The 15,408-nt window shown below is 47.9% G+C and overlaps 1 protein-coding gene across 2 annotated transcripts; it reads right to left on the bottom strand.

Annotated features, from left to right (window-relative positions):
* Positions 1 to 1,317: 1,317 nt before the first annotated feature.
* LOC138168137 (zinc finger protein 84-like) lies at positions 1,318 to 15,247 on the bottom strand. 2 transcript variants are annotated; one of them, XM_069097172.1, is made up of 5 exons: positions 14,843 to 15,247; positions 8,286 to 8,372; positions 7,104 to 7,230; positions 5,131 to 5,226; positions 1,318 to 4,180 (listed from the first exon to the last, which is right to left on the bottom strand). In XM_069097172.1, exons 1-5 carry the CDS (start codon positions 15,245 to 15,247, stop codon positions 1,923 to 1,925), a joined length of 2,973 nt encoding a protein of 990 aa, XP_068953273.1. In that variant the 3' UTR covers positions 1,318 to 1,922. The 2 variants fall into 2 exon arrangements, with proteins under 2 accessions (XP_068953273.1, XP_068953274.1); XM_069097173.1 differs by having other exon boundaries at positions 1,320 to 4,180; positions 8,286 to 8,377; positions 14,843 to 15,096.
* Positions 15,248 to 15,408: the final 161 nt, after the last annotated feature.

Raw genomic sequence — 15,408 nt, 5'->3', positions numbered from 1 at the left:
AGCAGGTCAAAGCAATAAGCAAGAGCAAATGCCCTCTGAATGGTCACTTGGTCCCCCTATGATCTGCAGGCCAGGAGCTCTGGAGGCAGCTATGTGGCAACAGCTTCAGCTGCTGCATCTCCACCACCTCTCACCCCAGGGGCAGGGGCCAGAGCACACTCTCCTGTCACCCAGTTCCAACAGAGTTCCCTACCGACCTTTTACTTTCTCTTTGGCGATTATGGGTTGAGAAGTCTGGAAACCACCACAGCTGTTGGTGATTCACTCTCCTGAAGTCTGCTCTGGTCAGTCTGTGCTACTGGTCGGCACCATCCTGAGTGTGGGCCTGAGTGGCTCACATGGGACTGCACTTGGCTCCCAGCTCAGTGTGACAGACCCTCCCTGTTTGCCTGCTAGGCTGCCTTCAGTGGGAGATTTGCTTCTTTCTGTCACTTTATGCATTCTATGGCTCTAAAATTTGTTTAGAGTAATTTTTTTACAGGTATTGGAGGTGGTTGGTGCAGGAGCCCAAGAAAGTTCCTGCTTTTACTCTATCATCTTAGCTCCGCCCCCTTCAGCTCACATATTTACGGCAAATGCACATTCTAGAATAGACAGTAAGTTCAAATGGAGAGTGAGATGGGTATAGAATTGGAAACAGGGATGAATCAAGATTGAGAATTTCTGCATGACTTCCAATGCTACCAAGCTACTCATTGTCATGAAAGTGACTTCCTCAACACTTTTCTGATTTGTGATGTAGGGACTGTGACTTTTGGAACTCCACGTTCCCAGAAGAATCAAAGCTCCTGCTGCAGTAAGAGCTCTCAATCGAAATCCGAGCTCTGATACTATCTTTGGCACCTTGGACAGTGACCATCATCTGGCACCTGGTTTTCCTCATTCATAAAAAGAGGTGGCTGGACAACGTGATCTCTGCATTCCTTCTCGGCTCGGCTCTAACCTCGATAATTCCATGACCCTAGAGTGATCATGCCTGAGAGCAAATGTAGACAGTAGGTTGGAGCAATGCAAAATGGAAGCAACATATGAACTGGACAGAAACTTGTTCCAGGGATAGGCAGAGATTGGTTTGAACCCAGAACAATTTAATAGTCAGTTTAGCCCTCTCTTTTTCCATTATGACTTCTATTAAAGGTATCTAAGTTCTCTCTCATAGTAGACTATAAATTCTTTTAATCCCAAGGACTATGTGTCATTCCATCTTTGAATCTTCAAGTGGTGAGATTTATATGAAATGATGTAATTAAGAACAGAGGGAGAAAACACACAATGATTTTGTGTAAATACCAAAATCATCTAGAAAAATGCATGGAACAAAAAGGATTTCAGAAGGCAACAAGAAAGCAAACAAACTTATGATCATCTTGCAGAAATAAATATGTATTTACTTTATTTAACAAAGTGTAAATAAAGATTACTGCTTCACATATGCTAATGATTTGCAAACAAATGTTTTTGTTAATGAGTAGTTTTGGAATAAAAAGGAAAACAAAACAAAATTGAGAGAACTGACCTAATATAAGAAATTTCAGTGATTTTTGCCAAAATATTTCATTAAAAAAACAAACCTCATACCAGGCCCACTTGATCGACAAACTTCAGAAACTCTATCTTTTTTTGTTTTAAATCTCTGAGAACACCAAACAATATGGTGGCTGGTGACATTCATTACCAACTTGACTTTCCAGTGTTAAACAAAAGGTGATGATGCCCCACATGATTACATTTACTCAGTTATTCTTCAGCATAGATTCTAGGATATGGGTTTGTAACACCCAGATGAATTTCCATCATCATACAATTGAGAATCTTGGTCTTTCCCATCAATTCACTGATATTTCCAAAGAGTTCCCCATGTTAAATATATGAGGTTTTTCATCAGAATAATTTCTCATAGATTAGTAGGGTGTCCACTAATGCTAAGAAGTTAACCATGTTGGATTGGGAGGATACAACATGAAAGTATGAGTTATCTGATGGTTAACAAGATATATTTTTTGACTGAAGGCTTTTCCACACTCATTACACTCAAAAGGTTTCTCTCCAGTGTGAGTTCTCTGGTGGTTAATGAGTTCATCCTTCCGAGAAAAGGCTTTCTCACACTCATTACACTGAAAAGGTTTCACACCTGTATGAATTCTCTGATGTCTGACAAGGGTTCCCCTAGCTCTGAAGGTTTTCCCACATTCATTACATTCAAAGGGTTTCACTCCAGTATGAATGCTCTGATGTCTAATAAGGGTTCTTCTCTCACTGAAGGCTTTCCCACATTCCTTACATTCAAAGGGTTTCTCTCCAGTATGAGTTTTCTGATGTCTTTCAAGGTGTCCCTTCAAGCTAAAGGCTTTCCCACATTCTTTACATTCAAAGGGTTTCTCTCCAGTATGAGTTTTCTGATGTCTTTCAAGGAGACCTTTCAAACTAAAGGCTTTCCCACATTCATTGCAATTGAAGGGTTTCACTCCAGTATGAGTTAACTGATGTTTAATAAGGTGTACTTTCTGGCTGAAGGCTTTCCCACATTCATTACATTCAAAAGGTTTCACTCCAGTGTGAGTTATTTGATGTCTAATAAGGCTTCCTCTGGCAATAAAGGCTTTCCCACATTCATTACATTCAAAGGGTTTGACTCCAGTATGTGTGCCCTGATGTCGATTAGGTTTTTCCTTCTCACTGAATCCTTTCTCACTTTCATTATATTCAAAAGGCTTCTCTCCAGTGTGAGCTCTCTGAAGACTTTCAAGGTATCCCTTTTCACCAAAGGCTTTCCCACATTCAAAGAGTTTCTCTCCAGTGTGAACTTTCTGATGACTTTCAAGGTGTCCCTTCAGATTGAGATCTTTTTCACACTCATTATAATCAAAAGACTTCACTCCAAGATGAGATATCTGATAGTTATTATGGTATACCTTTGGACTGAAAACTTTCCTATATTCATTATAAATCAGTGACTTTACACCAGTATGACTTATCTGATGATTAATAAAGTATACTTTTCTACTGAAGGTTTTGCCACATTCATTACACTCAAAGGGTTTTACTCCAGTGTGAGTTCTCTGATGTCTAATAAGGGCTCCTTTTTCTGTGAAGGCTTTCCCACATTCCTTACATTCAAAGGGTTTTACCCCAGTATGAGTTCTTTGATGTATAATAAGGGTTCCCTTTGCACTGAAGGCTTTCCCACATTCATTGCATTCAAAGGGTTTCACTCCAGTATGAGTTCTTTGATGTCTAATAAGGGCTCCCTTCTCCCTGAAGGTTTTGCCACATTCGTCACATTCAAAGGGTTTCACTCCTGTATGAGTTCTCTGATGTCTATTAAGGTCTCCCCTCTGAATAAAGGCTTTTCCACATTCAATACATTCAAAGGGTTTCTCTCCAGTGTGAGTTCTTTCATGGCTAATAAGGTGTCCCTTCTTACTGAAGGCTTTCCCACAATCATTACATTCAAAGGGTTTCTCTCCAGTATGAATTCTCTCATGGCTAATAAGGTGTCCCTTCTTGCTAAAGGCTTTCCCACAGTCATAACAGGCAAAAGGTTTCTCTCTGGTATGAATTTCTTCATGAGGAATCAAGGGTCTCTTGTCAGTGAAGGCTTTTCCACATTTACTACTTTCACATGGTTTCTCTCCAGTATGAATTCTCTGATGTTCAGTAAGGTTTGGTCTTCTGCCAAAGGCTTTTCCACTTTCACTATATTCACGTAGCCTTTCTCCAGCATGTAGTCTATGAAATTTAATTAGATCTGAGTGGTAGCTGAAGGGTTTCCTGCAAGTGTTAGACTTATAGAAGTTCTTCCCTATGTAGACTGTACTACATTTAATTAGGTCTGAAGTCCCCCTGAAGCTCTTACCAGGTGTCTTATATTTATGGGAACTTTTCCCTGTAACACTACTCCTTGGTGAAGCAGATCCAGACACTTGGCTAAGACTTCTCCTGAATGTATTACATTGAGGTAGGCTCACTATATTAAAAGTTGTCCTCTGAGTGCCAGCTACTTGTGCAGATGCTCTCTCTTGTGGTACTTCCAAAATGACATCATATTGCCCAGTTTCTCTCACTTCATAATGCGGGGAACTGTTCTCTTTCAGTCTTTTCTTAGATGATACGTCTTTGCCAATTCCCTGTATCCATTCTGATTCCTGAGTTTCACATTTGGTCTCCTGCGTAGGGTAATCTGGAAGAAAAATTGTAAAGTCACTAGTCAGTGGTTTTCCTGGTTCTCCCTCCACTCTTTAAACATCTCACACACACACACACACACACACACACACACACACACAACACAACACTCCTCTTCTCTCCCCCAAAAAACCCAGGTCAATGATGGATTTTGGGAAGGGGGCTAGGGGACATATGGAAAAAAACTTAAGTGATGTAAAAACAAAGATATCAGCAAACTTTTTTTAAAGTTGTTAATCATAGTTTTCTCTGCCAGGAGCAAGGAAACTGTTTTGTAGCAATTTTTACCTTCTGTCTCTTGCCAGAGAGCTGAGGAGAGGATCCCAGAGCACTTTACCCCTAGCAATAAGTGACATACCAGCCAAGGCTCTAAAGGTACTAACAGATGCCACTGACATCACAACACTGGAACAGTGGAAGGGAAATGAGCCCAAAGGAGAGAGGAGAGATTGGGCACCATGTTTTATCAACCAGCTGACGCCTAAGAAATGGTGCATCCTCCTTTTCCAATGGGGCCCAAGCTGGGGGTGGAACACTGTGAAACCTGTGGCCACTTTGGTGATAGGTAAGTTTTGCTGGCTCACTCTTTCCTTTCAGTTCTTTTTTACATGGGATGACTCTGGGCAGGTGGGTGTGGGAGGCAATGGCAGTCACTATTTGGAAATGGAGGATGTAAACACAAAAGGCATTTAAAAACTTAAAAAAAGACATGTGGAAATGAATGTTTTTGTTGATGGCAGGGAAAGTAGGAGGAATTTTAAAACCTCCAAAATGGAGGAAATGTTTCATTCTCTGAGACAAGTAATTATGGAGAAGAAGCTATCCCAAGCTGGTGCTGGACTTCAGCCCCAGGCTGATGAGGGGCCTTTGGGACCTCCCAGCCCAGCACTGAGCAGCTGAGCCCATCCTTGCAAAGATACACGTGGCACCTCATCATCCGCTCACCTGGACAGTGTCTCCTTGGCGCTCCTCCCTCAAGCATCCACGGTGCCTCTCCTCTCTCCAACAGGGAGATCACGTCCAGTTTGGAAACAGGCAGCCCTAGTTATAGGAATGGAAATGAGGAAGTAATGGGAGCTGAAAGACATCTCAGAGCTGTTTTCTTCATGGAAAGCAGGGTAGCTAAGAAAGGATAGCTGTATGGAAGGTCTCTGAAACCTGCTCTCTACTGAATTCCAAGGAAGAATGGGTCTCAGATCAAATTTAGGCTCAGAAAAAATTCAGTTCACCTGACTATCCCCATGGTGAGACAAGACCTTGGCATGCCTTCTGGTACCTCTCCAGGGCTTTATGTGGGTTTTCACAGAATCACAGCATTGGAGAGGAGCTCTGAGCCTGTGTAGGTAAACTTCCTAGAAAGGAATTGGCTTCATGACATCCTGCCTCTGCACGGAGCCCTTCTAGGAGGTGGGGCCTCAACCTCAGGGGCAGGAAGCCCAGAACCCTTTGGGGCGGCCTGCCTGGCAGCAAACATCTTGACATCAAACCTTTTCTCCTTGCCCCAGCACCCTTGGTTCTGCCCTCTTGTGTCTACATGACTCGAAGAGCTACCTGACAGCCCTCCAAGTACGGGAACAGAACTACTGTGTTCTTCCTGAGTCTTCTTTTCTCTAGACTAAAAATTCCCATTTACTTCAATTGGTCACAGTATGACCAGACTCAAGGCCGTCCCCCACACCGTCTGCTGGCCTCTGGACCTCTCTAGCATACCAATGTCCCAGAAACGAACACAGTCCTCCAGAGGAGAACCGATGAGGGCAGACAGAGGCTGTCACTTTCCTATTCCTCGCAGCCCAACATCATCACATTCACTGCTCTGACTGCCCCATCACACTGTGTGTGTCCATTAAAAACCTGAAGCCTTTCCAGACAAACTGTGGTCGCCCCAGGCCTTCCCTATCTTGTCCTTCTGAAGGTGACAGTAACTAAGCACAAGGCTTTACATAGATCCCACTGAATTTCATCTTCCTGGATTCAGCCAAATGCTGGTCTGTTGTCAAGGATCTTTTGGGATCCTGCCTGACCCCACCTGCCATCCAGGGCTGTGTCACCCACAAGCTTTAATTCATGGAGCTTCTAGCAAATGCCTCCTCTGTGAAGTGAGCTATTCAGGGCAGCCAGAAAATGTAGCTAAGACATAATCCTTGCCTACCCTCCTGGAACTTCCAGGCTGGGGAGAGTGAAATCTCTTCCAAGGAGCACTCCGAAACAAAGTGCCTGGAGAAATGTTTGGGGGGAAGGAGGGATAGGGAGGGCTTCCTGTAGGAAGCAGCCAAATTCCCTGTGGATGTTACCAAGAATCTTTCTTGTGAAGAAACAAGGAATCCCGAAGCCCTACCCTTGGAGCCAGCCCAGAGAGCTGGTTTCCACTTACTACAAAAGGCATTTCACCTGAGAATAGGGAACAGAAACATTGTATCTGCTGGCTATCACAGGCTTTGGAATCTTTCCCCATGATACACAGTCGGGAATGTTCCTTTAGGACAGACTCAGGCTCCAGGGAGCATTTCAGAACTTCTTCCTTTGCCCCCAGCCCCAAATCTTTCTGACAGGAGGACTGGAGGGCGGAGCACCAAACTCCTCCCAAAGCCTTCCTTGATCGGGGGCTGCCATCTGGACTCTCCAGCTCCCTCCTCACTGTCCACCTGCAGCTCTGCTGCCTCACAACTCCCCTGATCATGACACCCACTAGTGTCCCCCTCCCCCAGCCTCCAGCTTCCTTCTGCGTGGTAGTTTCTCTCCTTAGATTATAAGCTCCTTGAGGGCAGGCTCTGTCCTTTTTCTTATTTGTATCCTCAGTGCTTAGCACAGGGCAGGGCACATAGTAGGCACTTAATAAATGGCCAAAGAACTGAACTGAATCATGACCCCCCCATTGGGCAGATTATTATTAGTATCATTGCTATTGTTGGACTTACCCAGGAAGACAACGTTTTCATAGTTCTCCATCATCACATGCCTGTACAGGTCTCTCTGAGCAGGCTCCAGCTGTCTCCACTCTTCCCGGGTGAATTCCACAGCCACATCCTTGAATGCCACTGATTCCTGAAACATGAAATTCTCCTCATGTCTCACCCAACTGAGGAGTCCACACCTGCCACTGCAAAGTGGGGGGAGGAGGGCTTGAAGTAACTTCCGGTAGAGGCAGAACTCAGGTGACCACTGACCACAACACAAAGTGAAATTATGACTGCCAGAAAGTTAACTATCCCTGCCCTCTGCTCACTCCCCCTGAGGGGTTTTTGATTTCTGGCTGATTTCTAAATCAGTCAAGTGACTCTGGACTTTGCCACCATGACTGCACTGCCATGGCACCTAGAAGGTCTCTCACCACTGGGGGCCTCACACCTTGGCACTAACAGTCCATCTCTGCCACAGGCCAGCTGTGCTTCTGAGTCCACAGGCTTTGCCGCCATATCCCTGTGGGGTACCCTGCCTTTCAGCTCCCTGCTATGCTTTGTCTTCCCCCAGTGGAATGGAAGCCCCTGAAATCAGGGAACATTTCTCTTTTTGCTTATATTTCTATGCCCAGCACTTAGTACATGTTCTGGTGTACAGCAAATACTTAGGGGACATTTGTTGCTTGCTCTGACACATGACAACACTTTGTGCCCTTTCTGCTGCGACGGCTGGAATTTTAGTTCCATAATTAACAAATATTCTTCATTTTAGGCTTTTCCTTTTGTCTTCTGGTGCTTATGAATTCTCACCATCTTGTCCAATATTGGCTCTACTTTCCTTCATATATTTAATTTGGAAGAGAAAAGAAATCTCTTAAGAGTTGGAAGGCACCTTTGGGGTCATACAGTGTCACTTCTCAGCCCACATTCAGGTATTCAACTTCCACCAGCACACCAAGACTAAAAAACAATCCTTATCAAATTATATACCTTAATTGTGAAACTAGCTAACTTAACATTCCAACTGAAATGTACATAACCTATATATCAACCATTAAAGTAGTCAGAGAAAATCATGGAAGTTTGAGACCCTAGAAGGAACCTGGAAGAACAGAGAGCATCAAAGATAAGGGAAAGGGATGGTTTTATATGTTTAAAAACGAGATAGTATTTCTGGAGAGAGAACAAACCTGAACTCACCTGAAACCTGGATATCAGGAACCCAGAAGTCATTCTTTCCTCACCCTCCATACTCCAGTCTTGGGGAATGGCAGAGTATTGAGGAGCCTGAACTGCATAAGAAGAAAGTCATGGCAGAGAGCAAGCCTACCTTGCAGGTGCTAAACAAAATCCCCACCAGCATCCTGGATGGCCTCCCCTCACCCCGAGGCCACTGTGTTTTGTCAACGCTACACTCTAGATCCTTGGTATCAAACTCAAATAGAAATAAGTGTCACTAAATCATACACAAGAATCCCTGTGGGCCACACACTGACTCAGAAAACCATGTTAGTTTTATCTGTGTTCCATTGGATTTTTGCCTCCTCTGTTAACTGCCTCCCAGGCAACCTGGTTCAGGCCGCGCCAGAATGTGTTGGACATCTCAGCTCCAGGGGACCTTTTCCTCTACTCTCTCCATGGTTTCTGGGCTACACATTCTGCCGACTCCACAATAGGGTTCTCTCTATGCCGCCTCCCCCACTTTCTCTCTGCAGCAGACCTCTGTTCACTTTATTTAGCTAAACTCAGACAGTCAGCATGAACCCCTTCAACTGCCTGGAACTCACTTCAATGCTCTTTCACATTTGCATTTTCCCTCTCCTCCCTCCTCTCTGAGAGGAAGCGAAGCTTAATATAACAAGCATGGATTAGGCACCCATCAGATGCCGTGTGACGTGCCAGGTACCAGATGCACAAAGATCTGCCCTAAAGGAGCCAACATTCTGCTAGGGTGATGGAGTATATACACTCAGCCATGCAAATGCAAACTACATGCAAATTAGTCTGAGGCAGAACATCAGCAAAAGGAATCTTGGGAAAAGCTCTGAGAAGGGAGCTCAGGCCTGCCAGAGGCAGCTGTGTGGAAGGTAGCATTCCAGGCTTGGGGCAGCCTGGACAGGAAAGAGCAAGTGGTTGGTATCCGGGCTGATGGAACCCATTCGGAATGGACAGGCTAAGGTAAACTGTGAAGGACCCTGCCGCCTAACGGGGATTTAGAGCCACTGAAGTTGTTCCCCCCCACCCAGGGCAATTGGGGTTAAGTGACTTGCCCAAGGTGACACGGTTAGTTTTTGTGTTAAGTGCATGAGGCCAGATTTGAACTCAGGTCCTTCTGACTCCAGGGCTGGTGCTCTATTCACGCTGCACCACCTAGCTGCCCCCACTGAAGTTTTTTAGCAAGAGCATGTCATGGTCAGGGCTGTGCTTTAGAACATACCCCTGGTGGTGGGTTTGGGGAGTCTTTCTTGTTATTCATGATTCTTAATTGCCAAATCTATGACCTTTTCTCCATCTTCATCTGCCTCAGTCCCTGCAGCACTAGACACAGTAAATCACCCTCTCCTGAATACTCTCTCCTTTGGATTTTTGTGACATTCTTTTCTCCTGCTTCTCCTATATGTTTGATCATTCCTTTTCAGTCTCTTCATCTGCATCAACCTCTCTAACCATGTGTGTCTCCCAAGGCTTTGTCCTGGGTCTCTCTTTATTCTATGCTCTTTCTGTGAAGGAGTAGAATCTGGTTTGAATGGTTTGGTCTCAGCCCCCAGGATGCATGTCTGCTAAGGTTTAACTGACCTAGAGCCTGGGTAATCCCACCTGCCCCGTGTGCTTTTATGCTGTGGAACACTTAAAAGTTGTGTTTCTCTGCCCCTCATTCCCTATTAGGAAATTCAGAGTATACCCTCTTTTGGTGGTCCAGACTACCCTGTCTTGAATTGGGCTTGGTCTCCCATTCCCATTCTATTCAACTTTTCCCCTCCACAACAATGTCCCACCCCAAAGCTACCCGTTCTGCTGTGCCCTCTGGAATGCCTGTTCCTTAGGCAACAAACTTGCTTGCCTTCATCTTACATCGTTTCCTCTCCCACGCCTTCCATCTGCTGGCTCTCACTGAGACCTGGCTCCCCTCTGATGACACAGCCTCCCTTGGGCTCCCTCTCCAGTCCTGGCTTCATCTTCACTCAGTCTTCTGGTCAAGGTAGGGGAATTGGAACACGCCTTGTTCTTCTCCTCCCCATCCGGGCTGTTTCCCTATCATTCAGTCACCTCTTCTTTGAGGTTCATGAAGTCTACATCTAGTAGAAAAGCAATATCTGCATAGATATTGTCCACAGCCTTTCTGGACCCACTTGTTCCTTCTCAGTAAGTTCAGTATCTGGTTCACAATCTTTCCTTCCTCCTCACTCCTGCCCTCATACTAGGGAAGTTCAACAAACTTCAACTGTCCTTCAAACAACCCAACCTGTCACTTCCTCAGCCTCCTCAGTTCTCACAAGCTGCTTCTCCACCCCACCTCAGCCACATATGAAGACGATCTCACCATCACCCTTAGTTCTATTGGTCTGATCAGTCACAGGAGGACACACTGTACCTTGACTCCAACATAGTGACCTGACTCCAAGTTCAAGAATTCTGAAAGTTCCCTTATCTGACCCCAAGCGTCTCTCGCTCCCTTCCCATACCCAACCCTGCTCTTCATTCACACTTTGACCCCTAGTCCCTCGACCCTTCAGTTCTCTCCTGGGCCATCTCCCCATCACTAGCTACATTCTCCATCCTCCATCTTGATCCTTTGATAAATTAGTTCAGCTCTACTGTTCTTTGTCAGATGAGGCATTATTGCTGTGTGTCTGTGGAGTGCGTGGAGGTCTGTGGGGGCCGTATGAATGTCTGTTGTTACTGCTGTTGTTACCATCATTGAACAGGAAGCTTGTGAGGTAGTAGGCTGAGGGCTGGAAGAACAGGCTCAAGCTCCCCTGCTGATCCCTACTAGCTGAGTGACCTGCAGAAGGCCTTTGCTTTCTGTACCCCAGAAGTTCTGGAAGTCTGTGAGGGAGAGAGGAGCTGTTGGTCTTTATCAGAGAAAGGTGTTTTCACACTGGGGATTTCCTACACTGATGAAACCTGCCATATCCTCCTCCCTCCCCTCCACCTGCTGGGATTCCAAGAGGAGTCTGGTCATTTCTGTGTGTGTGTGTGCATGCGTGTGCGTGTGTGTGTGTTCTCTTGCTGAAGGTGCTTCTTTGTTCCTGAATGTCCAGAGGAGTGCTCTCATTTGTGATTGGATCAGGAAAACACTGAATGTGGGCGCTCATACCAAGGAAGTTCAGGAACTGTGGGTGCTATCAGAACCAAGCCATTGAGGTGACCCTGGGGCTGTTGGGCTCCCAGATAGCAGCTGCTGGGATTGCAGTGATAGAATAGGTGTGAAATAAAGGCCCCCACAGCTGACAAAGGTCAGGCATTTTTACTGTTACTGTCCAGGGCAAGGGGCTGCGTGGCTTTGACCACCACTGGTATTTCCTCTTATCTGAGGATGAGCATCAGCCTCCAACATTGAGTCAAGGCAGATGCACCCACTCCTTAATTAGGCAAGGCCGAGTCTCCTAGCTGGGCAGCTAGGTGGTGCAGTGGATAGACTGGTGGGCCTGGAGTCAGGAAGACAAATGCTTGTTTGTGGACCTGACTTAACTTCATTTCAATGGCTCCAGAAGGGAAAATCTTCATGGCACAGAATGCAGATCTGAATAGCTGCAGATCCTAGGCTTAAAAGCATGGCCTTTCATTGAAAGCTTGTAACATTGCCTCAATGCCCAGTCAAGAGAGCAGATCTGTAAAGCTACACAGATTCTAGGCTTTTAGGCCTCTGCCTGCTAAGCGACCTCATCACTGCTTTAGTGGCCCAAGAGTAGCAGAGAAACAGATTTGTATCTGGGAGCCTGGACAGACCCAGGAGAAGAGTGGTTCTGCCCCAAAGCCTGTTACAGGTCAAGGACATGAAGGCCTTTTGTCCAAAGCTGTCAGCTGCCTCAGGCACATGGTTTCCCTACTCTCATGCCTCACTCTTGGCTTTGTGTAAGTTTGTGCTCATCTCTCTCCAAGAGACACTGTATACCCTGGCAGTAGAGCTTATGTGCAGACTTATACGCTGTGATTATCCTAGATCCGCCTTCTGTTAGCAAACTATAGACCACTGAAAGCTAGCTTGCACGGTACAGCTCTGGCCCCCCAGGATGCCGAGGCTAATAAATGCAGAGATTGGGCATTTTCTCCCTTCAGCCTCTGCTAGACTGCACTGAGGTTCCCTGCCCGTCATCCCCCACTCCTCACTTCTCTGCTTCTATAGGTAGCAGGACAGTCTCATACTGGTATCATACTTGTTCTTTATCTAAAACCCTACACAAATTTGAGCCTGGAGCATGGATACTCCTCTTTCTCCCCCTCTGCTCCATGACTGGTGCCCACTGAAGGCATACACCAAGCTGCCTCCCTTAGCAGCTCTTGTTCCCCTTGTGAGTAGCAAGCAAGCCCTTCCATTGTCGCTCTTTACCCAAACTCAGCCACCACAAATCTGCAGGAAGTGCTAAGGAAGGGGAGGGGAGGGAAAGTGCTGCAAGGATGGGCACCTTCCCCATAGAGGGTGGTGGGTCTTGAGGTCACAAGGGCACCCAGCTGGCATTCAGCTCAGGGCAGAAAGCTTGCCCCTTTAAGCCCAACCCTTCCGGGGCTGAGGGTGGGGTTGCTCAGGAACAAGAGGATAACCCCAAGAGAACAGAGGATTCTAGATCTTGGCTGGTCCTTATGGGAGTGATGGGCACGCACTTGGTGGAAATGGCCTGAATCTGCTGAGGAGTCCTCTCCACTCAGTTACAAAGCAACAACCAAAGATAGAGGGGCAGAGGAACAGTGAGAGGGAGCATGCTGGCATTGAAGCCAGGTCTCAGCAGAATCCTGGAGACTCTTCAGAAGCCTGGAGAGTTCACATCATTTGATAGAGGCACCCAGAGTGGGTGCCACCATCGTGGAAGGTGGTTTGCCCTAGAAAGCTTCTCCACTGACTCCCTTCTGACCAACACAGTGGCTGCCCAACAGGCATAGTAGGAACATCAAGGCACCCTAGGAGAAGAGCTTTACTTGGCCATTCAAACATCCCACTGGGGAGATTTCACAGTTGTCCACCCCCACAGAAGCAATTTCCATGCAGACATAGGATGGACAGTGGCCAAGCTCCAACTTGGCTCTGAAACTGTATTGATATTATTATAGCAGGAAAAAAGGAGGTAAAAGTGGGCACTGCCCTGGGGGTAAGTGGAAGAAGATGGGCAGGCAGTTACAGATAAGACACAAGGACCACCCTGAGGTTAAGCTCCCAGGGCCATAACGGGCAGGCGTGAGGTGGCCAAAACTAAACTCCTGGTCCTGCAGCCCCCAACAACCATGAACGAGGCTCAGCCCATGACTGTACTCTCTGGCTGTCCACGGCAGCAGATCCCACATTTAGAGAATGGTATGATGCCTTTCTGCCCTGTGGCTCGAGCTGCTGCATGTCTGAGTTTGAGTTGGGGCACTGGAGGCTGCCCCGTCAGGTATCCAAGAGGTCCTTCCAGGTATCAACTGCTCCAGTAGCATTAGCCTAGACTCAGTCTAGAGCCCATGGAAGATGGAGGCAGCTGCAACATGGAGACCCTTTAGGTTCTGGTCCTGCACATTTATGGGGGCAATTACATCCCTTTGAGAATCACCCTGCAACTGGCTCCTGAGACAGAAAGACTGATTTTCACACTGAGACCTATGATACTTAGACTCCAATGGATCCCAAGACTGAATTCTACGCCCAGGTTGAGCATTTTATCTTTTTTTGTTCCATCATTTCATTTTGCCCAACCCTTAAGGGGGTTTTCTTGGCAAAGATACTACAGTAGCATGCCATTTCCTCCTCCTCCCACAACAAGGCAAGCTGTAGCAGCCTTGGGATCACCACTTCTCTGCAGAATAACCGCTACCTGCTGGAAGGGCGCAAGTGGGGTGAGAGAGTCTGGGGAGAAGGGGGAGCCGGGCCCACCCAGTCAGGCGTGTACCTGTATGTTCACAGGCATTCACACCACACACATACAAGCGCAGACTCATACTTAGGTCCAGGGGACCTCGCACCAGGTCGTGTCCCTGAGTCACAGAGCGGCGGGTGATCTGCATTGGAGAGGCGGGTTTCCTCACCAGAGTCCACAATCACAGGTCCCCTCCCCCACCCCCCTAGCGGCAGACCCTCCCCCCACGCCGGCCAATGGCCCCACTCCATTCTGGGATGGACAATCTGACCCCGGGACCCGCGCCAGACCCCGCAGCTCTTCCAGCTTGCAGGCATCAGAGCCGGGGGAGCTCCTGACCCTGCCATTTGAGGACGACCTCGGGGTCGGGTCTGGCCTCGCGCGTGCCTCAGTTTCCTCAGCTGTAAGATGGGGATCATCACAGCCTCGCGCTCCCAGGGTTACCGTGACTTCACTTTTGTAACCGCAGAGCGCTTCGTCCGCGTTGCATGCGTCTCGCTACTGCTACTGTTACCCTTAATTGTTACTCATAACACTGCTACTGATTGTTACTGTTGTTGGGGCAGCATGGGGGGGCGGGGGGTCACTTTCTTCTGACCACAGAGGTGTGTGTTTTGTGTGGGGGGGGGGGGCTCACCTAAGGATGCCACCCCACCTTGGTCTCAGACTCACGCACCGCCCCCCCCACCTGCATGCTGGGTCAGTACCTACCCGCAGGGGGCGCCAGCTGCGCGCTCCCTCCTCTATCCGCTCCACCAGGGGGCGCAGAGACAGGGCTGCGCCTGCGCACTCCCAGGGCCTCAACGGATCCCAGTCCAGCTGTCGGGACTCTCGGGACGAAGCGGGACCTCCCTCCCAGGGCCGGAAGGACCACAGGGCCAGGACGCAGAAGGACAATCCCCAGCATACACCGAGCGCTGCGTCATCCACCCCGGACGGGCGGGAGTAGTTCCCGGGGCATTCTGGGAGATGGAGTCCGAGTGCAGCAAGGTCCGCCCCGCTAGGCGCGCCCTCGGACTCCAATTCCCAGAGGGCGCCTCGTGTGCGCCTGCGCGCTGGGCGGAGGCGGAGCCTGGTCTTCCGGTCGGCCTCTGGTCTTCGGGGAGGAGGGCGCATTCATCTTGGGTGACCCGGTGCGACCTGTACCAGCAGAAGTCGGGAAGTGAGGGGCCCCCCCAGAAAGGGTGTGGGGCAGAAGAACTTGGGGACAGTGACTGGCGCCGCGCTGGGGTGGGCGATGGGGGACGTGTGCCAGTGACACGGGGATTGACGGGACC

The sequence above is a fragment of the Petaurus breviceps genome, unplaced genomic scaffold (genome assembly GCF_028583685.1).
Source record: "Petaurus breviceps papuanus isolate PSGF00001 unplaced genomic scaffold, PetGlider_PUasm1.0 355, whole genome shotgun sequence".
Taxonomy (NCBI): Eukaryota; Metazoa; Chordata; class Mammalia; order Diprotodontia; family Petauridae; genus Petaurus; species Petaurus breviceps.
Note: the sequence above shows the minus strand (reverse complement) of the source record. Positions and strands in the feature narration are given on the sequence as shown.

Coding starts and splice junctions, on each gene's coding strand:
- LOC138168137 (XM_069097172.1), bottom strand. CDS start 15,247: ATGCGCCCTCCTCCCCGAAGACCAGAGGCCGACCGGAAGACCAGGCTC. Junction 7,231..8,285: donor TCCTGATATCCAGGTTTCAG/GTGAGTTCAGGT, acceptor TTCATGTTTCAG/GAATCAGTGGCATTCAAGGA. Junction 4,181..5,130: donor GCCAAGGAGACACTGTCCAG/GTGAGCGGATGA, acceptor TTTTTCTTCCAG/ATTACCCTACGCAGGAGACC.